Below are 23984 nucleotides of genomic sequence, written 5' to 3' on the forward strand. Positions count from 1 at the left end.
CTATACATACACCCCTGTGTGATGCAGCAGTGCTATGAAGGCGGCTGTAGATCACTGCCAAAACTGGTAACTGTAAAAGTATGCCTATTATTGTTGTCTTGTAAGTAGGAATGTATTTATATTAACACTTTACAAAAAATTAAGATGAACTTATTCCAACAAGTTTATTATCGTGTAATTTTAGCCAGTATCATACTAGGCTTAACACACATTTCCTTGTGTATCTCTGTAATTTATATGCCTTTTAAAAATAAATTAACCTGCCCCTTTTTTGGAGCAAAATTCAGTCAGTTTTCATTAATACATTTTTCATATAAACAAACAAATAAGGAAGGTATCTAAAAATTTTTTGCACAATACAAAAATCAAATATATTTCTATAATCAGGAAAATTAGTACTTTCAATTGCATAAGCCAGAGTGTTCCAGAAAAAGATTACCACACACAAAATTTTTATGGCACACAACACAAAATTGTGAACATCAGGTCCTCTGTAAAATAAAATCTTCTCATTGAAAATAAATATGACATAGGATGGAAAAACATAGATTACTGTCCAAATAACATGAATTTAGAAAACAAAGCCTTTGAAATAATTTTTATATTTACCAGGTATTTATTGTCCAAAATTGTTTATTTCCCTCTCCAAAAGCAAGCATTTACTGCCCTCAGGAGTGTTATTGGTTCACATGAGATACATCAGAAGGAGAAATGACTTAACACCCGACATCATTCAGCCTAGGTGTAGTTGAGAAAGGAATCACGTATTAACAATTAAATCTTTGGCCACTTATCCAGTGATGTAAAGAATCTAATTGGCAATAAAATTAACTTCAAATGCAAATTGAAATCATATCTGTTTGGGAATTCCATCTAGTCCAGAGGAGAATTTCTAAATATATAATAAATCAATGTGTCTGTTAGTAAAGTAAATTCAGTCTTGCTGTGTTCCAAGCTTTTCCATTTGCAAGTCTGATGAACTGTGTTTATGTATTGCATAACACTAAATTGTTGTCTTCATTTTCAGGTGAAGCTACTGGAAATAATGAGGATGGAAATGATAACTTTTCTGATAGTTCAACAGACCACAAGCCAACGGACATTGTAAGCCCTGTGGAATCATGGGAAGAGAACTGGTTGTTCCAGCGTCGGCGCCTAAAGGCTGGTGGAGCGTCAACTCAGATGCCTGTACCAATGTTGGTTCCTAACCCGAGTGAGGAATTCAGAGCCCTAATTGGGGACAGAGATGCTGAGGACATCTCTGACTTATCAGAGTGCAGTGACAGTGCTTTGGAAGAAACAGTGTTAGCTGATGTTGAAGATGATGAAGACAAAAAGCACGAGGATGTACAAGTCATCAGAAATAATGTGCAGCTTCCTGTGATGCCGGATATAGGAGAAACGTCTGATTTTGATATTCTGAAAGAAGAAAGTATTGAGATAAAATCTCATGGCAACAACAGCAGTGAATTACTGATAAGGATAACGGGACCTGAAGATGAAGAAGGGAGTTCTACCCTAGATGCAGATTTGGATATCAGAGAAGCAACAAACTTGGAGCTAATGAAAGCATCAAGTAAGTATCTTCTGTGATAAATATTTTCCTTTGAGTATTGGAATAATTATTGACAGCAAAATATAGGGATTTTTTGCGTAGATTTGTAGGATGATAGCATTAATATTCACCAGAATAAAGATTGTGTAATTCATAGATGAAATGCTATGGTCCTAAGCAGTACTGTTCATTTCAGTTGTATCCCATGTGTAACACAAAACAGATACCTTGGAATAAATGTACCTATTTTAACCCTAGAGCAGGTGTGCTTCCTAATGTACAGAATCAAATGCACAGTTTATTATGTACACATTTATACATGACTATTTAGTGCTATATCTCTATCATCTACTGCAGTAATTTATGTTACACCATACAGTGATTACAAGTAACATTTAAGCTCATAATTAACAATAACGAGTGTGTTACACAGAAATAATTTAATATAATGGAAGGAAACATTCCACGTGGGAAAAATTATATATAAAAACAAAGATGAGGTGACTTACCGAACAAAAGCGCTGGCAGGTCGATAGACACACAAACAAACACAAACATACACACAAAATTCAAGCTTTCGCAACAAACTGTTGCCTCATCAGGAAAGAGGGAAGGAGAGGGGAAGACGAAAGGAAGTGGGTTTTAAGGGAGAGGGTAAGGAGTCATTCCAATCCCGGGAGCGGAAAGACTTACCTTAGGGGGAAAAAAGGACAGGTATACACTCGCACACACGCACATATCCATCCACACATACAGACACAAGCAGACATGTCTGCTTGTGTCTGTATGTGTGGATGGATATGTGCGTGTGTGCGAGTGTATACCTGTCCTTTTTTCCCCCTAAGGTAAGTCTTTCCGCTCCCGGGATTGGAATGACTCCTTACCCTCTCCCTTAAAACCCACTTCCTTTCGTCTTCCCCTCTCCTTCCCTCTTTCCTGATGAGGCAACAGTTTGTTGCGAAAGCTTGAATTTTGTGTGTATGTTTGTGTTTGTTTGTGTGTCTATCGACCTGCCAGCGCTTTTGTTCGGTAAGTCACCTCATCTTTGTTTTTATATATAACAGAAATAATTTACTCGCATATTAATCATCTTCAATCTTAGGTGAATGCACACTGCATTTTTCACAAAGAACTGTTGTTTGAGAATGATTTTTGCAAACAGAATAAATACAAGAACTACATCTCATAGTTGTGGAGCTATTCTTTACCCTTCCACAAATTCCACATCTACCTTTTTTCTTCATTGGTTGCTTATGTATGGGCACCATTTGACCTTCATAATGATGCTGGCACATGCTAAGATCAGCTGGTAAATTTGGTCTTACAAATCTTTTGATAAGATGTGGTTTTATGAGCTGAAAAGAAAAGTTGTTTAAAAAAACTCAAAGTGGATGTTTCTTGTTCCTTTCATTTACTTGAAAAAATACCTGTGCATTGATACCACCATATTCAACAATGCGTAACACACAGCAATTGTCCATCTTCTTGTCATTTGTGTTACTGAATATTTATTGCACATTAGGCCAACAGTATCAACCCCAGTCTTTGTCTTATTACAATTTACATCTACATCGATCCCCTGCAAGCCACCATACAATGCATGGTGGAGGGTACCCTGTACCACTTCTTGTCATTTCCTTTCCTATTCCACTCGCAGATAGAGCGAGGGAAAAATGACTGTCTGTATGCCTCCGTATGAGCTCTAATTTCTTGTATCTTATCTTCATGGTCCTTATGCATAATGTATGTTGGTGGCAGTAGAATCATTTGGCAGTCAGCTTCAAATGCTAGTTCTGTAAATTTTCTCATTAGTGTTTCTCGAAAAGAATGTCGCCTTCCCTCCAGGGATTCCCATTTGAGTTCCCAAAGCATATCCGTAACACTTACATGTTGTTCAAACCTACTGATAACAAATCCGGCAGCCTGCTTCTGAATTGCTTCAGTGTCTTCCTGCTTCTGAATTGCTTCAATGTCTTCCTTCAATTTGACCTGGTGTGGATACCGAACACTCAAGCAGTTCTCAAGAACAGGTCTCACTAGTGTCCTATATGCAGTCTCCTTTACAGGTGAACACCTCTTTTCCTAAAATTCTCCCAATAAACTGAAGTCGACCATTCGGCTCCCCTACCACAGTTCTCACATGCTCATTTCACCTCACATCACTTTGCAAAGTTATTCTCAGACATTTGAATGACTTGACTGTGTCAAGCAGGACACTAGCAATACTGTATCTGAACATTACAGATTTGATCTTCCTACTCATCCATATTAACTTACATTTTTCCACACATCACACCAACAAGAAATTTTGTCTAAGTCATCTTGTATCTTCCTACAATCACTCAACTTCAACACCTTACTGCACACCATGACATCATCAGCAAACAATTGCAGATTGTTGCCCACCCTGTTAGCCAAATCGTTTATGTATATAGAGAACAACAGCGGTCCTATCACGCTTCCCTGGGGCACTCCTGACAATACCCTTGTCTCTGATGAACATTCACTTTCAAGGACAACAAACTGGATTCTATTATTTAAGAAGTCTTCGATCCACTCACATAGCTGTGAACTTATTCTGTATGCTCATACGTTTGTTCCTCCCCCCATATGAACCATGGACCTTGCCGTTGTTGGGGAGGCTTGCGTGCCTCAGCGATACAGATTGCCGTACCATAGATGCAACCATAACGGAGGGGTATCTGTTGAGAGGCCAGGCAAACGTGTGGTTCCTGAAGAGGGGCAGCAGCCTTTTCAGTAGTTGCAGGGGCAACAGTCTGGATGATTGACTGATCTGGTCCTGTAACACTAACCAAAATGGCCTTGCTGTTTTGGTACTGCGAACTGCTGAAAGCAAGGGGAAACTACAGCCGTAATTTTTCCCGAGGGCATGCAGCTTTACTGTATGGTTAAATGATGATGGCGTCCACTTGGGTAAAATAATCCGGAGGTAAAATAGTCCCCCATTCAGATCTCCGGGCGGGGACTACTCAAGAGGACGTCGTTATCAGGAGAAAGAAAACTGGCATTCTACAGATCGGAGCGTGGAATGTCAGATCCCTTAATCGGGCAGGTAGGTTAGAAAATTTAAAAAGGGAAATGGATAGGTTAAAGTTAGATATAGTGGGAATTAGTGAAGTTCGGTGGCAGGAGGAACAAGACTTTTGGTCAGGTGACTACAGGGTTATAAATATAAAATCAAATAGAGGTAATGCAGGAGTAGGTTTAATAATGAATAAAAAAAATAGGAGTGCGGGTAAGCTACTACAAACAGCATAGTGAACGCATTATTGTGGCTAAGATAGACACGAAGCCCATGCCTACTACAGTAGTACAAGTTTATATGCCAACTAGCTCTGCAGAGGATGAAGAAATTGATGAAATGTATGATGAGATGAAAGAAATTATTCAGGTATTGAAGGGAGATGAAAATTTAATAGTCATGGGTGACTGGAATTCGAGAGTAGGAAAAGGGAGAGAAGGAAACATAGTAGGTGAATACGGATTGGGGTTAAGAAATGAAAGAGGAAGCCATCTGGTAGAATTTTGCACAGAGCATAACTTAATCATAGCTAACACTTGGTTCAAGAATCATAAAAGAAGGTTGTATACGTGGAAGAATCCTGGAGATATTAGTAGGTATCAGATAGATTATATAATGGTAAGAGAGAGATTTAGGAACCAGGTTTTAAATTGTAAGACATTTCCAGGGGCAGATGTGGACTCTGACCACAATCTATTGGTTATGAACTGTAGATTAAAACTGAAGAAACTGCAAAAAGGTGGGAATTTAAGGAGATGGGACCTGGATAAACTGACTAAACCAGAGGTTGTACAGAGTTTCAGGGAGAGCATAAGGGAACAATTGACAGGAATGGGGGAAAGAAATACAGTAGAAGAAGAATGGGTAGCTCTGAGGGATGAAGTAGTGAAGGCAGCAGAGGATCAAGTAGGTAAAAAGACGAGGGCTAGTAGAAATCCTTTGGTAACAGAAGAAATATTGAATTTAATTGATGAAAGGAGAAAATATAAAAATGCAGTAAAAGAAGCAGGCAAAAAGGAATACAAACGTCTCAAAAATGAGATCGACAGGAAGTGCAGAATGGCTAAGCAGGGATGGCTAGAGGACAAATGTAAGGATGTAGAGGCTTACCTCACTAGGGGCAAGATAGATACTGCCTACAGGAAAATTAAAAAGACCTTTGGAGAAAAGAGAGCCACTTGTATGAATATCAAGAGCTCAGATGGAAACCCAGTTTTAAGCAAAGAAGGGAAAGCAGAAAGGTGGAAGAAGTATATAGAGGGTCTATACAAGGGCGATGTACTTGAGGACAATATTATGGAAATGGAAGAGGATGTAGGTGAAGATGAAATAGGAGATACGATACTGCGTGAAGAGTTTGACAGAGCACTGAAAGACCTGAGTCGAAACAAGGCCCCGGGAGTAGACAACATTCCATTAGAACTACTGACTGGCCTTGGGAGAGCCCGTCCTGACAAAACTCTACCATCTGGTGAGCAAAATGGATGAGACAGGCGAAATACCCTCAGACTTCAAGAAGAATATAATAATTCCAATCCCAAAGAAAGCAGGTGTTGACAGATGCGAAAATTACCGAACTATCAGTTTAATAAGTCACGGCTGCAAAATACTAATGCGAATTCTTTACAGACGAAGGTAAAAACTGGTAGAAGCTGACCTTGGGGAATGTTATGTTCTAGCCAGTAATGCCACCCGAGCCCGCTGCCAAAAGGTTGGCAGCATCAAAGTCCGGACGCCGTCCGCATAAGCAGCGCCAGCGAGACAGCAAATCGCCACAAGTCTGCGCGCGCCACCGCTGGTTTCTGGCTTCTTAAGCGCTGGAGTCGCGAGCGCTAGGACAGTTCTGTATTTGCCGCTCAGTTGTATACTCGCCACCGAATTGTGTACTTGCTAGTCAGTTGTGTGTTCATCGCAGCAGAGTTGTTGTTTGTCGTCAGCCGACGCTGACCTAGCCGCTCCGACTCGAACTAGACAGATTTCTGTAGACACGGAGTTCACTACTGTATTTCTGTATCTTCGTAATAAAGATAAGTACCGACTTTTATTTAATCAGAGTGTTTGGGTTTTCATCTTTCTGTTCACTGTTCCAGCGGACCGGTCGGCCCGCTATTAAAAGTGTGGCGGTGACTTCGTAAGCCGTTTCTACAGCGAAGTGTTTGTCGCTACGAACACCGCCACAAAAGGGAAGATCAGTTTTGATTCCGTAGAAATGTTGGAACACGTGAGGCAATACTGACTTTACGACTTATCTTAGAAGAAAGATTAAGGAAAGGCAAACCTACGTTTCTAGCATTTGTAAACTTAGAGAAAGCTTTTGACAATGTTGACTGGAGTACTCTCTTTCAAATTCTAAAGGTGGCAGGGGTAAAACACAGGGAGCGAAAGGCTATTTACAATTTGTATAGAAACCAGATGGCAGTTCATCGAGGGGCACGAAAGGGAAGCAGTGGTTGGGAAGGGAGTGAGACAGGGTTGTAGCCTCTCCCCGACGTTATTCAATCTGTATATTGAGCAAGCAGTAAAGGAAACAAAAGAAAAGTTCGGAGTAGGCATTAAAATCCATGGAGAAGAAATAAAAACTTTGAGGTCCGCCGATGACATTGTAATTCTGTCAGAGACAGCAAAGGACTTGGAAGAGCAGTAGTGTGTATTTTTGTGGATATGTTCTTTCACCTTTCTTATATACTGGAGTCACTTGCACTTTTTTCCAGTCGCTTGGGACTTTGCACTGGATGAGTGATTCAAGATAAATGAAAGCTAGGTAAGGGCCAATGCCATAGAGTACTCTTTGTAAAATCGAACTGGGAATCTAGCCGAACCTGATGATTTATTTGTTTTCAAATCCTTTAGTTGTTTCTCTACACCAGACATGTGTATTACTATGTCATCCATATGGGAGATTGTCCAATGGTCAAATGATGGTATGTTTGTATGGTTCTCCTGTGTGAACAATTTCTTGAATGTGAAATTTAAAACTTCAGCTTTTGTTATGCTGTCTTCAACTACCACACCAGACTTGCCAACAAGGGTCTGAATGGAAGCCTCAGACCCACTTAGCAATTTTACATATGACCAGAATTTTCTCACGTTCTCTGCCAGATATTTTGCTACGGTGTGACGGTGGTAGTCGTATGCTTCACACATAGATCTTTTCACAGATGCATGAATCTCTGCTAACCTTTGCTTGTCATGAACAGAGAGCGAAACAGCCTCTGCTTTCTCAACACCCGCCGAATTTTGTTAATAAACAATGGTGGATGTTTTCCATCCTTTATGCACTTACTAAGCACATAATTCTCCAGACCATGATTTATAATCTGCTTAAACTTTGCCCATAATTCCTCTTCATCAATCTTACTGGAACTAAGGATGCCAATTCACTGTCTAAGTGAGATGTTAATAACTGCTTATCTATCAAACTTCTAGCCTTCTTGACTGATTTATTAACTTTCATAACCACAGTTGCAACAATGACATCATGATTGCTAATCCCCTTAATACAGAAAACTCTCAGGCCTTTTTACTCTTCTTTTTATTTCTCTTGTTGTCCATCCATTTTCCAATGCACATAGCATCAGTAAGGAAACTCAAGACCTCAGACTGTTTTATGTTTCTGCAATGTTCTGAATGTCGGTGATTAGCCTGAAATGGAAACAAGCAGTTTGTTATGAGACAAATATGTTGTTAATCCAAAAACCAAAGGTTTTTCATACCAAAATGTGACTACATGAATTATTTGTGAAGTTCTAAATAATTAACATTGTCATCTTGTATGGTTTGCAGTTAAAGCTGTAAATAACATCCATAATTACAAGAGAAATTGGAAAACTACATGTAGTAGCAATTTTTCACAGTAACATAATGTCAGTACCAGACAGTGGGATTGTTTCACCTTCAAGATCATGTTTATCAGTCATCTCAGTAAAGCAGCCTTTTATGATAATGCGAGAAACACAACTAATGCAGCCTAGTGCGCCCTATTTGTTACCTGAAATTTCATTTTTAATGCAGCCAGATTTGATTTCGTTAACTGAATACATCAGTGTTGGAAGGCAAACACTAAAAGATAAATTTGTCAACTTTGCTTCATATCTACCTGAAAGCTGTAATAAAGTACTCCCATTCCCATGGAAACAGACAAAGATTGACAAAAATAATCAAAACTAGTCTGCAAGGAATGTTCTACTACTTTTGATAAAATTATGCATAAAATTGTCTTGAGTTTTGGATGCACTTACTATCCATAGAAGAAACAGAGACAATGAAATTTGTGTTCATGTGTATTTTACCTCATTATTTCCTCATACCTTTCTTAAATTCATATTTAGAATTTTCTTGTCTCATGTGTGTCTATTAGACAGTGACTTATTTGGTCATTTAAAACCTTTTCTGAATCTAACAGTCGACTGTTCATCCGAGTTTGGCCAGAAGGACAGTGAATATACAGAAGATTATGATGCTGTAACACGGCGCCAGATAGATAGTTTAACAAACCTGAGTGAACCAGAGCCAACCACACCTCCAGTGCCAAAACCAAGGTATGCTGCTACTTTCATAAAATTGAAATTAGTAATTAGGGCAAATTATGTTGCATATTATGTGTATAATACCCAAAATATGTATTACTGAAAACAAAGAAAAAAAATATTTTTTTAAAAATAACATTCAAAATATTTTTATTTGGTTGTGACTGGTTTCCCCAGAACACAATGCCTTATGTCATAGGTGAACAGAAATATCCAAAGTATATAGCTCTGATTGTTTCCAAGTCACAAACAGGTGAAACTGAGTGAATGGCAAATGCTGCCAAATTCAGTTTTTTACATTGGTCAAATGTGAACAGACTAATTTAGAGTGTTGTTAACATTTAATCTCGGAGTTTGGAAGACGTAACTTCATCATCACATTTCATTTCAGTATTTTCCACTTTGTTGTTTGCTATTAGAAAGTGAATGAATTAAGTCATGTTAAACATTGAGGGACAGATAATTTGAACTGAGCCACTCTAGAGCTTCTTTGAAGACTGCATTTTGGTACTTTGTCTATCATAATGGTTGTGTCATCTGCAAGGAGTGTGAAGTGTGCTTTTTGTGTGATACACCATGGAAATCATTAATAAAGATCAAGAAAAGTAAGGGACCTCTGTGAGGCAAAGTGAGGAGCTACTTGATTGAGAAGTAGTGGCTCCGGTCATGTAAACTGACTTATGGCTGGCAGAGTGGTGTGCTGACCACATGTTCCTCCATGTCCGCATCCAGTAACACCTGTAGGCTGAGGATGACATGGCAGCTGGTTGGTACTGTTGGGCCTTCATATTTTCGAGTGGAGTTTAGTTTAGTTTTAGTTTTAATTTTAAGGGACCAAGCACCAAGCTCTATAGTACTCTACATTTTACTGTGCCCCAGTATTACGATGTCATGCACGCAAGTAGAGTCTCCTCACAAAATAAGACCATATGACACTCCCATTTGGTAAAATGAAAAATATGATGTTCTAACAAATATTTCAACTGCACACAATCCATAAGTCATTTTAACAAATAAATTACTCGAGACAACTTACCAGGATAATTTATCATCTGAGTACACCCCTGAAAACTTAACATAATTTGGATCATCTGAGGGAACTTGTCTTTTAAGTGTATAAACCATCTGATGACTTCCGTTTTCATCTAGCAAGAACCCATTTGCTCTAAATCAATAGCATGCTTGAGCAATTGCCTTATCAACACATGCTATAAGGCTGCTGATCATTGCTGTGAAAAAAGATGTGTTATCTGGATCTACAGTAGTACTTTACTGTATCTGATAAGTAATGGCAGGCCATTAGTCATTATTAAGGAAAGGAAGGGGTTCAGTACAGATCCATATGGAATACCTACCTTAACTTGTTCTGTACTAGACATTTCTTTACCAACACAGACAACATGCTTACGGGTTCTATAGATAGGATCTCTAATCTCTGATTGCCCAGAAGTCAATTTTTTTCTAGAAGTGATGTATGCCCAACACAGTCAAGGGTCTTGTTTATATCACAAAAGGTGACTTGAGCACATTTTTGGTCCTCAAACACTTGAAGGAAGTGTTTCACTACAGAGTCTATAGCATCAATAATTTTAATAATGCCCAAAAAGTGATGAAAATTGAAGGGCTTATTTACAACTTTCAACAGGCATGCTCTCATTACATCTCCTAACAGTTACCAAATCGTCCAGAATTGCTATAGATCTGGTGTTCATAGATACAGGGAAATATTTATAAAAAAGTAAAAATATGGATAAAGTTTTCAGTGGTGCAGTTTAAAGAGTTTGCAATATAGGCCACTGCCTTTTTTGCTGAATCATAAATAACAAGAAAAGGAGGACGTTTGAGACCTCATAACTCAGAAGACTTCAGGCACTCATAAAAAAGAAACATGGAATGATGTGTGAAACTGGGGGTACAGTGAAAAATTTGACATGTTCATGGAAACATCCTCTCATTATTTCAATGTTTCATTTCTAATTAAACATCAGAAACTAAAACCTAATAGAAAAAATGTACTTTGGTTGACATCAGTTATTAAAATGCGAGGGGCATCAAATATAAATGGGATTTTTGGTCCTCCATTGCGCAATGCGTAATTATCAAATTTCTTGCACTGCCCAGTTTGGTGATGAAACATTATCAGAGATGAGTGTGTTTGCCTGGCATAAAAAGTTCAAGGAAGGACAAGAACATTGGAAAATCAGCAACATAATCGCCGTCCTCGGACCAGCGTTACAGACAAAAACATTCATGTGGTTTAAAGACATTATTGACGACGATCGATGGGTGAGAGTATCAGAAATTGCAAAAAACTGTCGGAATCAGTTATGGGAGCTGCCAAGCAGTCATCACAAATTACCTACAGTTCCATAACATGTGTTCCATATGGGTCTCTAGACTTTTGACCGAAAATCTGAAGTTGAGATGTTTAGAGGTCTGTCAGAGGCTTACAGCAAGGTTTATGGAAGAAGATGATGGATTTTTGAGTCGGATCGTCACCTGTGATGAAACATGGGTTCACCACTACACTCCAGAATCCAAACAAGCCAGTAAGGAGTGGCAGAGGAAAGGGGAAGTAGCACCAGTGAAAGCCAAGACTCGACTGTCAGCGGGCAAGGTTCTTTCTACAGTTTTCCCCCCCCCCCCCCCCCCCCCCCCCCCCCCCCCGCACCTTACAGCCTGGACTTATGTCCCTGCGATTTACATTTATTCAGACTCCTTAAAGAAGCTCTAGGAGGGGTGACGATTTGAAGATGACAAGAATGTGGAAGACTTCGTGCACAACTGGCTGGTGACATGACCCAGTTCTTTCTATGATGAGGGCATCAAAAAGCTGCCCATACATTGAGACAAATGCTTTTCCAAGGCAGGAGACTATGTGGAAAAATAAATTATAATTGCCTTGAGTTTTTCAGTAAATGAATTTAAATAAAAAATAAAATCCCTTTTATATTTGATATGCCCTCGTATCTTGTGCTGAAAAGAGGAGACTTTATGGAATTTCAGAGACACAAAATGTGTCTGAAGTATTGTTTGTGTACTTTAATCAAATGAAATGAAATGTCGTGTGGCCAGGGCCTCCCAACGGGTAGACCTGTCGCCTGGTGCAAGTCTCATTAGTTGATGCCACTTAGGCGACTTGCGTATCAATGGGAATTATATGATGATGAAGAGAACACACACCCTGAGTGGAGATAATCTCCAACCCAGCCGGGAATCAAACTCGGGCCCATTTGCATGGCATTCCACCACACTGGCCACACAGCTATTGACATGGACTGCTTTAATGATTATAAGAGAGGACTTCAAAAGTCATAAGAAAAGGTAAAAAACTGGCAAATGACCACCATATACAATGGATAGGTATAAAATGAAAATGAGGGGAAATAGTTAAACAGCAAAAAGGGAAATGGCCTTCCTCAAAATGTAAACCTGCTGCTAGATCAAAATGGCAAACAAATTATCAACCTAGCAAAGATAGCCAACATCTTTAATAGATAATTTTCTAATATTAGTGAATAGTTATTAAATCATACAATATAACCTGTAAACCTAAATAGAAACTCTGACTCACTCTTCTTATCTCCAACCAAATCCAAAGAAATGTCAGTAATTGTGAAATATTCAACTGGGTTGGATGAAATTCCAGACTAAATCCTTTAAACACCTCTTATAAAACTATAGTTGTATGACTTGGTTGGCTGGGAGACCCTGAGAGGCAAGTTCAGCTGCCTAACTGGAAAGGCTTTTCCTATTCTTCATGCACACTGGCATCTCTCCTTGGTGAAGTGTGAGAGTCATGTGTTAAGTGTACCTGGTACGATGACTGCAGAGAGAGAGAGAGAGAGAGAGAGAGAGAGAGAGAGAGAGTGCTGTCATGTTTCATATTGTGCATTGAAACACTGTGAAGAGGTTTGTAATTTAGTTCAGGACATCAGGACATTGGTATCAAGCCTGGCGATCAGGAACTTGATGCTCCCAGCTGCCAACAGTGTGTGGCATACCTGGGCAGTTACCCATCCAAGTATTCACCATGCCTGATATTGCTTAACTTTGGTAACCTGAAAGGAACTGGTGTTTTCAAGGCTGTTGGCAATAAAACTCTGGTGACCTTATTGCAATATTATTAGCCCACCATTCAACATTACATTTACAATAGGAATCTCTCCTTCCTGTTTAAAAGACGGTGAAGCTCAAATCACTTTTCAAAAAGGGGAAAAAAGAAATAGTAGTAGTAGCAGCCAATTATAGAACCATTGTTCTGTTATCTGTGTTTTGGAAATATCTAGAAAAATATTTCAAGAAAAGAAAGTATTGTTTTAACATTTTTTTTCGGAATGGCACATCAATAGAAACTGCAGTACTTTCATTTCTTAACACAATGCTCCAAAAGCTTGGTAGTCATGAAAACTCACAAGTATATGCCTTGACTGGTCCAAGGCATTTGACATTAAAAACCATAATCAATTGCTGTAGAAACCAAGTTGGCATCAGAGGGACACCTAAGGGTTGGCTAAGATCATAGCCTACTGGCCGCAAGCAAGTAGTAGAAATACTATTTCACAAAAGCAACAAATTAATCAGTCACTATTCCGAGTGCAAAGAAGTACAGGGTGTCCCAAAAAGAATGACCCAATTTTAAACAGAATTATTTATTAGGAAGAAGGGCTTAACACCAACAAATCGCATACTAAATGAATCAGAAAAGACAGAAGTTAATAAAAATCCATCATAAATGTTCAATCTGTCCCCCATTGGCTGCACGGACGAATCTAGCTGATAGCCGAATTCACCCAAAACTGAGCGTAAGGTGTCTTCTGTCACTGAAGCTACAGCAGCTGATATTCTGGTTTTTAGTTCATTAATGTCACTAGGTAAGGGAGGAACATAAACACATTGTTTAACATATCCCCACAGGAAGAAATCACATGGTGTTAAGTCAGAGGACCTAGGAGACCAAGAGTGTAAAGCCTGCTCTTGTGGTGCTGTACACCCTGTCCAACGTTGAGGCATATTGGCATTGAGGAAACTGCGCACATTGTTGTGCCAGTGTGGTGGTGCTCCATCTTGCTGATAGATGAAATTGTCAGAGTCAAGTTGTGGGAATAACTAGTTCCGTAGCATTGCAAGATATGATTGTCCTGTTACGGTTTCTTCCTCAAAAAAATAGACTCCATAAACCTTGCTTTGGGAAAGAGCAGAAAAATATTTACTTTTGGTGAATCACATTCGTATTCAGTTGTTTCTTGAGAATTTTTGAGCCTCCATATACGCACATTATGATAGTGAACCTTACCGCTAATATGGAAAGTTGCCTCATCGCTAAATATCAACCATGACAAAAAGTGTCACCTTCCATGTCCTCTAGAATAGCATTGCTAAAGTCCACTCACTTCACTTTGTCAGTATCTTGAAGAGCTTGTACCAATTGTAATTGGTATGGTTTGAGGGCTAAACGGTGCTCTAACACATGCCACACTGTCATGCGTGGTAATGCAAGTTCTCGGCTAGCACGATGTGTATATTTTTGGGGGCTCCACTCAAATGCTCGTCAGATTTGTTCCACTGTTTGCTCAGGAACGTGTGGCTGGCCAAGACTTTTGACTTTACAGAGGCACCCTGTTTCTTCAAACCGCTTATACCATCATCAAATGTTCTTTGGTGATGGTGGTTTAGCACAAAATCGAATAAGAAATGCCCAATGAACTGCAATCACTAATTGAGTACAACTAAATTCAATAACACAATACGCCTTCTGTTGCGTGGACACCATATTGCGTGAGACTGGCTGCATGCTCCAGGTCAGCGCTCGTAGCAACATCTAGTGGATTTTTCCTGAAACTCTAGACCATGCTGATTACATCTAGAGCTGTTTCAGTTACTTAGTGACATTTGTCTCAATATTATTACAAGTCAAAAATGGGTCATTCTTCTTGGGACAAACTATATGTTGTGCTACAAGGGCCAATATTGGGGCTCATTCTGTTTTTGATCCAAGTAAATGATCCAACATTAAATGTACACTGCTGCAACACTATTCAATTTACAGATGACACAAGCATCTTAACCAGTGATAAGAGGGAAGATATTCTTCAGCAAACACTGTTATTTTGAACTGGTTCAGCCATAGTAAACTGATAATAAATAAAAATAAAACAGTAGCACGAAATTTCCATAACATCAAGAGAAATAGTGAATAGGACATAAAAATTCAGATGTCAGACATAGATATTGTAAGTGTGGCCAGTACAAAACTTATGGGGGTCTGGCTCCAAGGCAACCTTAGATGGGATAGACACACTGATAGTATATTTAAAAGATTAAGTACCATGTGGTATTTAAAGAGAGTGCTTGAGTATTGTTGCCATAAAGATTGTCTGATGACTAATGCTAATGTATATTGTACCCTAATATATGGGATCAGTGTCTGGGACAACTCATATCCAGCCCAAAACTCTTTAGGATGCAATAATTAATGGTGAGAATACTGGCAGGAAAGAAGAGCAAACCCTGCATATGTTCCTTTAAAAAGATGGGAATTCTTCCTCTTCCTACAATAAGATTACAAAAGAAATTAGCATAATAATTGACATAAAATTTAAAGCAGCATTGAGGGGATATTTACTTATGCACTGCTTCTGTAGTCGAGATGAGTTCTATAGAAAACTTCTACCAGTATTAAGATAATCAATATTAAAGTTTATGAATCAGTGATTCAGTTGTGATTTCTGTTTAAAGTTGCTACATTTATAAACTACCCCCCTCGAGACTGTTAGGTCCTATTATTACAAATATGCACATATCACAGTTTATTTGTATTATGTATATGTGTCAGATATTCAACTGTAATTATCTATTTAAATTCAATATACTTATAAACATTTACATGTCCAATACCTAAAGTGCTTGTATTGTACATGTTAGAGCTCAGGAATCATAAAAAACCATGCAATACAATACAAAAATAAGAAATTTAAACTTTGTTCCATTTTATAATTCTGCGCACAAGAAGAACTTTAAGGGGACATTGTATGTCCTATGCCGCTAATGTTAAATTATTGAATTTTGTGACTCATTGTCTTGGAAACGTTTTAAGACGCCAATTTGCAATTTTCCATAGTTATTTAATGCACATTTCCAGATACATTGAACTAGAATTATTTCCAAAATTGTACTGTGGGGCATGTTATCTTTTTTTCTTCTTTTTTTTCAAACACTCAATTTTTTTGGCAAACTTTTGTAAATAAATGAGCATAAAAACAAAACAACTCAGGATATTTTAATTACTCTAGTTCCATATGTGTTGAATCTCACGCTTGGCATGCTGTGAAAATTTCATGTCTCTACCATCAGTACTTTTTTAGAAAACAGGTCATTTATTGCAAAAAACGTAGTTCAGAGATATTGAGGTTTAAAACTTTTTTTTATTACAAATTCTTATACAGACTTACATTTCTGCGTCTTTTATGCACCAGAATTGCCCTGGCCCATAGTCTGTGTCATCTTCAGTGTCAAAACTAAACTAAACTAAACTAAACAACAGCCCAGTGCATGCCACCTTCTTTTGTCATTTGCTGAGCAGCTAACTCTGCTTCACGTGCACGAAACTCATTCAGTTCCCACAGTCCTTTAGCTGTGTTCTGTCTACATCTCCAGAACCTTAAGTCTTTCATAGTTTCCACCATTAAAAGTTATTGCAGCGTCAGACCATGCTAACTTTAGAGTCATAAGGCCAACAAATGCATTTTTAGGCTCATGGCACCACACAACGTTATTGAAGGACTCATTCACATTCTAGGTCTTCCCATGTAAATACATCTTTAGTAGCTCAGGATTTTCCATACCTCTGTAAATAGGTTTGATTGCCTCCATTACTGCCAAAGGAAGAGAATGTTTATGTGTAAACTCATGCAGGGTGCCAGAAAATTCAGCTTCCCTATATTTACACTGAGTGTTTGGTGGAGGTGGACACAAAGCATAACATGGCTTTTCATCGGCTGATATTCATGTTTTCAAGTACTTCAAAAGAAAATACAGGTCTCACACATCTGTTACCTGCAAATTTGCATTTCTTTCAGTTACTTTTATGCTAGTCATTTTATTTACATATAAAAAGCAATAGAAGTTGGCTTACCACAAAAATAGCCAATAATCACACTACTTTCAATGAAAACTATTATCAGAAACGAAGGATTGATTTGTTTATTTGTAATGCTAACTTCTGAGACGTAGCAGTAGGCACAAAACAAAGCAATTCACAGCCTTCTAGGCTTTGTAGTTCCCTAGATATGACTGTGTAGCCGCGAAATTTGATAGTCACATGTCAACATTCAGTATATTATTTGAAGGTCTCACAATTGTCTGATTTTAATGTATTATATACGAAAATGTTCAGGAAGGTCTGAAGTACATTATGGAGTAGAAAACAGAAAATGTCACATTTCAACAAATTTAAGAAAGTTTTGAAAAAATTTAATGTTTTTATACAGCACACTGGACTTACTTAATGAACTTGATATTGCTCATTCATAAAATGCAAGACACATGGATAATTTTGTCCTGCTCCATGACCAAAATATATACTCAGACTCCACAACATATGGAATAAAAATTTACAACAAAAAAGATAAAGATATTCACAGCAAAAAGTTAGATGTAGCAACAAAAAGTGTGTGTGCGTGTGTGTGTGTGTGTGTGTGTGTGTGTGTGTGTGTGTGTGAGAGAGAGAGAGAGAGAGAGAGAGAGAGAGAGAGAGAGAGAGGGACTTCTTCTTCCAGACACATTGCTGCCCATAAGAGAAGCTCATTAATGATACCTTAAAAATTTTGAGGACATTGCAGTTTCACCATTGGTACTAGTGAGTAAAAATAATTCATAATCAAAATCATGTTAACAGTAAGATATTGTTGCCACCCTTCCCCGTGGTTTAATCATGTACTTTTATTTATTTCCTGTTCCTTAGCAATAGCAGGATTAGTAATCACCAAACACATTACTGCTCCCATTTTAGATAGGTATCTGCTACATATATTATACTTAACAAAGACAGAACTGTATAGATGAGATTTATACATATTATTTTGCTATCAGGGAGCTAACACTCAAATACAAAAGAATATTTTCAATATTCAAATTCTTAGATTTTGACATTAGCTGGTAACACAAGATAAAAACACCAATGATTGAAGATACAATGCATCATTTCACAGATCCAGTCAGAAGGAAAATATGTGGTGAATGGCAAAATAGTTTCGAGATTTCATTGCAAATGGCTCTGGGTACACTTGTTACTTGTCAGTATCCATTAATTTTCTTCCTTCAAACTGATACTGATAAATCTACCAGTATGGTGGGGCAGGATCCAAATGTGGAGGGAATGGGGGCCCACTGTGTGGTCATGACAACTAACCAACTGTCTACTCGCATGAATGGCCACCACCAAACTGTGGCAAACCATATAATTGACCATCCAACTGCCAAACATGGCTGTGCAACAAAACACAAATTACTTCAATAGATGCTTCATTACATGTACAGTAGATAGGAATTCTCATTACAGCATATACTATGTCTTGCGATCCCCCTGGCCCAAACTTCTGCTTTCCTGTTACCCACACTGCCTCACCTTACCTTTTCCTTCCTGTCTTCTGTCCATACCATGCCTTCCCTCTCGAGATCGTGTATTGCCTTCTTCAACCAGTCTTCCTCCATTCCATGCTGGCATCCCCCCTCTCTCTTCCTCTCCCTCCCTCTGTCTTCATTTTACACCCTTCTCCGTTTCTTACTTCTACATACATACATACTCTGCAAGCCACCCTTTGGTGCTTGATAGAGGCTACCCTATACAACTACTAGTCATTTCCTTTCCTGTTCCACCTGCAAATAAAGTGAGGGAAAAATTACTGTCTGTATGCCTCTGTACAAGTCTTAATTTCTCTTGCCTTATCTTCATGGTTGTTATGCAATCTTACATTGGTGGCAGTAGAAAGGTTGTGCAGTCAGCATCAAATGCCACCCCTCTAATTCTCAATAGTGTTCCTTGAAAAGAACATTGCCTTCACTCCAGAGATTCCCATTTGAGTTCCTGAAGCATCACTGTAATACATGCATGTTGTTCAAACCTACCAGTAACAAATCTAGCTGCCCACCTCTTAATTGCTTTGATGTCTTCCTTTAATCTGACCTGGTGTGTATCCCAAACTCTCAAGCAGCATTCAACAATGGGTCACACTAGTGTCCAATATACGGTCTCCTTTACAGATGAACCATACTTTCCTAAAGTTCTCCCAATAACCTGACGTCAACAATTCGCCTTCCCTGCTATAATCCCTAAATGCTCATTCTATTTTGTATCACTTTGCAATGTTAGATATTTAATCCATGTGTCTTTGTGAAGCAGCACATTACTAATGCTGTCTGTGAACATTTTGGGTTTGTTTTTCATACTCATCTGCATAAACTTACATTTTGCTACATTTAGAACTAGCTGCCATTCATCACATCAACTAGAAATTTTGTCTAAGTCATTCTGTATTGCCCTACACTCATTCAGTGAGGACACCTTCCTATAAACCACAGCATCATCAGCAAACAGCCACAGATTGCTGCTCACCATGTGCAACAGATCATTTATGTATATAGAAAATAATAGTGATCCTATCACATGTCCCTGGGACACACTTGATGATACCCTTGTATCTGATGAACACTCACTGTCGAGGACAATGTAGAGGGTTTGGTTTCTTAAGTCTTTGAGCCATTCACATCTCTATTCCATATTCTCATATCTTCATTAACAGTCTGCAGAGGGCACCGTATCAAATGCTTTTCAGACATCTAGGATTGTGGAATCTGCCTGTTGCCCTTCATCCATAGTTTGCAGGATATTGTGTGTGTGTGGTGGGGGTGGGGGGGGGGACAAACTTGAGCTTCACTATGCTTTCTAAAACCGTGATGATTCACAGACAAAAGCTTTGACATCCCAAGTAAAATTTATTATATTTGAAATAAGAATATGTTCAAGAATTCTGCAAACTGATGTTAAGGATACTGACTGATCTGTAATTTTGTGGGTTTGTTCTTTTATCTTTCTTATATTCAGGAGTCACGTGCTCTTCTTTCCAGTCACTTGGGACTTTGTGTTAGAAGAGATATTTGTGATAAATACAAGCTAAGTAAGGGGCCAATGCCATAGCGTACTCGTGAAACTGAATTGGGATTCCATCCAAACCTGTCTCCCTCTTCGTCTCCACCTTCCTCTCCTTTTTCTCCTCCTCCCTTTCTCCCTCCTTCTATATCTCATTTATGCTATACCCTCTGTTCTCCTTTCATATTTTTTGTGTAGTCAATGGGTTTTCTGTTGAAAGACCTGCCCCCTTCTTGCTACTGCCTCCTTGCATACTGTCCTAACCCCTCCTCACCTTCATCAGCCTAGCCAGTTGCTTCCAACAGTTGACTATTAATGATCAGTCTCATTGTGAACATGGGTGTGTGTATTTGGGCTTCTGTGTGGTGTGTGTGTGTGTGAATGTGTGTATGTGTGTATTTTTACTAGAAAAAGATCAGGAGCTCAAAAGCTAGTGTGAGATGTTTCTATGCTCCACACATGTATCCACTGTAGGTGAGTGGTTGCCTTTTCATTATTTTACATATTTTTCCATCCAGGAAGTCCCATCGTTGTTAAATAAAATTCTACCAGCGAAGAAAAGAATGAAACAATGGGCATGAGGCACTGTTAATGAAGGTTAAGTCCAGGAGGGTTACAGGGTGTAAGACTATGATGGACAGCAAGTCCCAACTTGTGGTATGCAGGGAAACAAGTACTTGGTGGGAGGATTAAAATTGTCTCTGTGGTGTAGCAGGCACTCAGGTCCCTTAAGACATGCTGTTAGAGCATGCTTAGCAACTGGGTTTCAGGTATCCCCAAAGTGGATAGTTCTTTTGTGTCAATTCATGTGCTCAGCCGGTGTAGTGGTGATCATTCCAATCTAAAAAGTCAAGCTGTGAACACACGTGAGTTGGTGAAGAAAATACGTTGGACTCATGTGTTGCTCAGCTTTTCATGTTATAGGATTTAACACTGGTGAGGTGGAGTGGTGGGTAGGTGCAGAACCAGTTGTACAGAGGTAATGATTGCAGGAGGAAAACAAGAAGGTAGGGTAATGGTCTGGAAGTGTCACATGCTTTGACAGGGATGTTGTGGAGGTTAGAAGGGCATGAAAGGTGACAGTGGGTGATGTGGGAAGGATTTCAAGGAGAGATGATTTCATATAGGGCTTTACTAACATAAATCATAGCCTTGTCAGAGAAATGTATTGAAGCATTTGAGGCTAGGGTGACACTGGATTATTTGTTTTGTCAGATTCACTGTAATCATGTTTCTGTGCATGTGCAATCATTCATATTGAGAACACATGTATGATGAAAGTTATTGTTGAGTTACCCTTCTGATTGCACTGAATAAAGGATCACAAGTCTGGTCAACAAAATAACCATTCAGACATTTTAATTTTTCTGCTACTACTACTACCACCACCACCACCACTACTACTACCACTTCTACTAGAACGTCATTGGCCACACAAACTGCAGGTGGTCTTTGGCCTCACCAATTAGCCTCCTCTGTCTTCTTTCATCCATGTATTATTCAACAGCTTGTCCCATTGTACGTATATCCTTTCTGACCCTGTCAATCCTTCTCAGACATGGACTTCCCATAGGTCTGTTCCCTCTGATGTCTTCGTGCCCCATGTGCTCAGTGATCTGGCCTTCCTGACACATTAAGTACCCACACCACTACAGTCTCCTCTCTTTAATCACTGCCACAAGTCCAGCGATATGTGCAACTGCTGCAGTTGAGGTTTTTCCTTTTCTTCCAGTCATTTTTCAGTTTTCTGTTGACATAATCATGAAATAAAACTAAATCAAGTACTTGAAACTGAACATCATTTTCTGTAATTCAGACACACTGTGGAATATTAGTCACTCGTAAGTGTGAATTTCCTGAGACAATTTCTGAAGGATTAAAGTTGTTATTCTGTGCAGATCAATGGTGCCAAATGATGAGCCTTCGAATATAGATGCAGAGGAACCATTGGCAGAGTCTGATGACGCTGTGACTTCTTCTGTAGTGGATGAGGAGACATCAGCTCTTGCGGCTCCACCTCGGCCAGGTACAGAAAACTCTGATGGAAACTGCACGCTTCCTTGCACAGGTACTGGAGTTCTTGGTTTACTTCTCAGTGATGTCATATTAAAACACACTTGATCTTCCTTTCAGATGTTGCTTATCTATCTGTTTATGTGTGTTTTGTGTGTGTGTGTGTGTGTGTGTGTGTGTGTGTGTGTGTGTGTGAACTGCCATGTTTTCTATCCGAACAGAACTCTGGCCATCATGAGCCAAAAATTAAAAAAAAAAAAAAAAATTGTGTGTCATGCAACATTTTTAAGGAAAATGTGAGAAAATCCTGAAAATTTCTTTTGACCTTGTATATTCTACTTGCCTATTATATCAGAAGGACATTAAACTGTATGCTGTATGTTGCATGCTGCTGAGTTCTTCCTGTGAAATTAAGATATTTACTTTTCCAAGTTTCATAAAAGTTGTATTAACAAGCACAGTCATGTTTATGAGCCAAACTTAGGGCACACTGTTGCATGACATCCCAAGTGCCAAAGAAAATCTGATGGGTCCATGTTGCCCTAGGTGAAACCAAGGAAAGTTTTAATATTTCTTTTTATCTTGCAATTGTATGGGTGTCATCTATATCCTTACATGAGTAATTATATTTGATATGGTTTCTTTGTTGATGAGACACTGCACTAGTAGCCACAGTAAATTGAATGGTTTAATGTATCATGTGACATGTGACTCGAATGTCATCAGACCCTGTACTTGCCTATGATACTAGTCAAACACAGGATGGACGAGACATGCAGTGTAAAGTGCAGCTTTCTGGGGCCCATTTGTGGTTGTGTGATGAGTGGGGACACTCCATATCTGAGATCATATTCTGAAAACATTTTACAACTTCAACATTGATTTGGGGAAAACTGCCACCACCGCAGTCAACTACCATGAGCAACTATGTGTTGATGATCAGGGGCCCTTTAAACAACAACAACAACAACAACATCAGTCAGTGAGAAGTCATACCATCCAGCGCAATCTTCCTGTTATGGTGTACAAAAACCACTGCCCCATTCATGTGCCTTTTACAATGCATCATAGGGGACAGATCACCATGGACTCAGGAACACAGCTGTTTAATGCTTGAAGTACAGAAAACTGCCACATGAAGTAGTGATTCTGGTAGAAATTGGTACATTCCAGTAACAGGGTATGAGTACATCAAAAGCCCCATAAGTTGATGCATCTCTCTTGCTGATGGTTATCATTCAGGAAGTCACTGGAGGTACTCTTGTATGGTAGATGTTTACATATAAGGAAATTAGATCCCTAATTTGGTTGCCATCATCTCTCACTGGCAGTGTAATAAAATATAATACAGTACAGGATTCCAATGTCAAGTCATTGGCATCCATCCATTCATTCACCTACAACACCATGCAGATGACCTACAATGTCTTCAGACAACTGCTCCAAAATTCTGTCATACAGATTTGAGGTACTCAAAAGATATGAGGATGATAGTGTGACCTCCTAGTTCACCTGAACCCCCTGCAGGTTCGGGGGTAAGAATAGGCCCGCAGTATTCCTGCCTGTCGTAAGAGGCGACTAAAAGGAGTCTCAAACGTTTCGGCCTTCTGTGATGGTCCCCTCTTGGGTTTGACCTCCTTTTTTTTTCCAAATTTCCGTTGTTAGTGTGTGCCATTTGGGGAAGGACACCTTACGTGGTGT

At 39.0% G+C, this 23984-nt stretch overlaps 1 protein-coding gene across 4 annotated transcripts in view; it reads left to right on the plus strand.

Moving 5' to 3' along the window:
- LOC124799283 overlaps nt 1-23984 on the plus strand; it is a 746007-nt gene that overhangs the window by 666977 nt on the left and 55046 nt on the right. For 3 of the 4 annotated variants that reach the window (XM_047262858.1, XM_047262862.1, XM_047262861.1), the window contains 3 exons: nt 1028-1576; nt 9001-9136; nt 22169-22338. In XM_047262858.1, coding sequence (XP_047118814.1) covers nt 1028-1576; nt 9001-9136; nt 22169-22338 — 855 coding nt within the window. The remainder of the gene's footprint in view (nt 1-1027; nt 1577-9000; nt 9137-22168; nt 22339-23984) is intronic. The other variant, XM_047262859.1, reaches the window with a different exon arrangement.

The sequence above is a fragment of the Schistocerca piceifrons genome, chromosome 5 (assembly GCF_021461385.2).
Source record: "Schistocerca piceifrons isolate TAMUIC-IGC-003096 chromosome 5, iqSchPice1.1, whole genome shotgun sequence".
Taxonomy (NCBI): Eukaryota; Metazoa; Arthropoda; class Insecta; order Orthoptera; family Acrididae; genus Schistocerca; species Schistocerca piceifrons.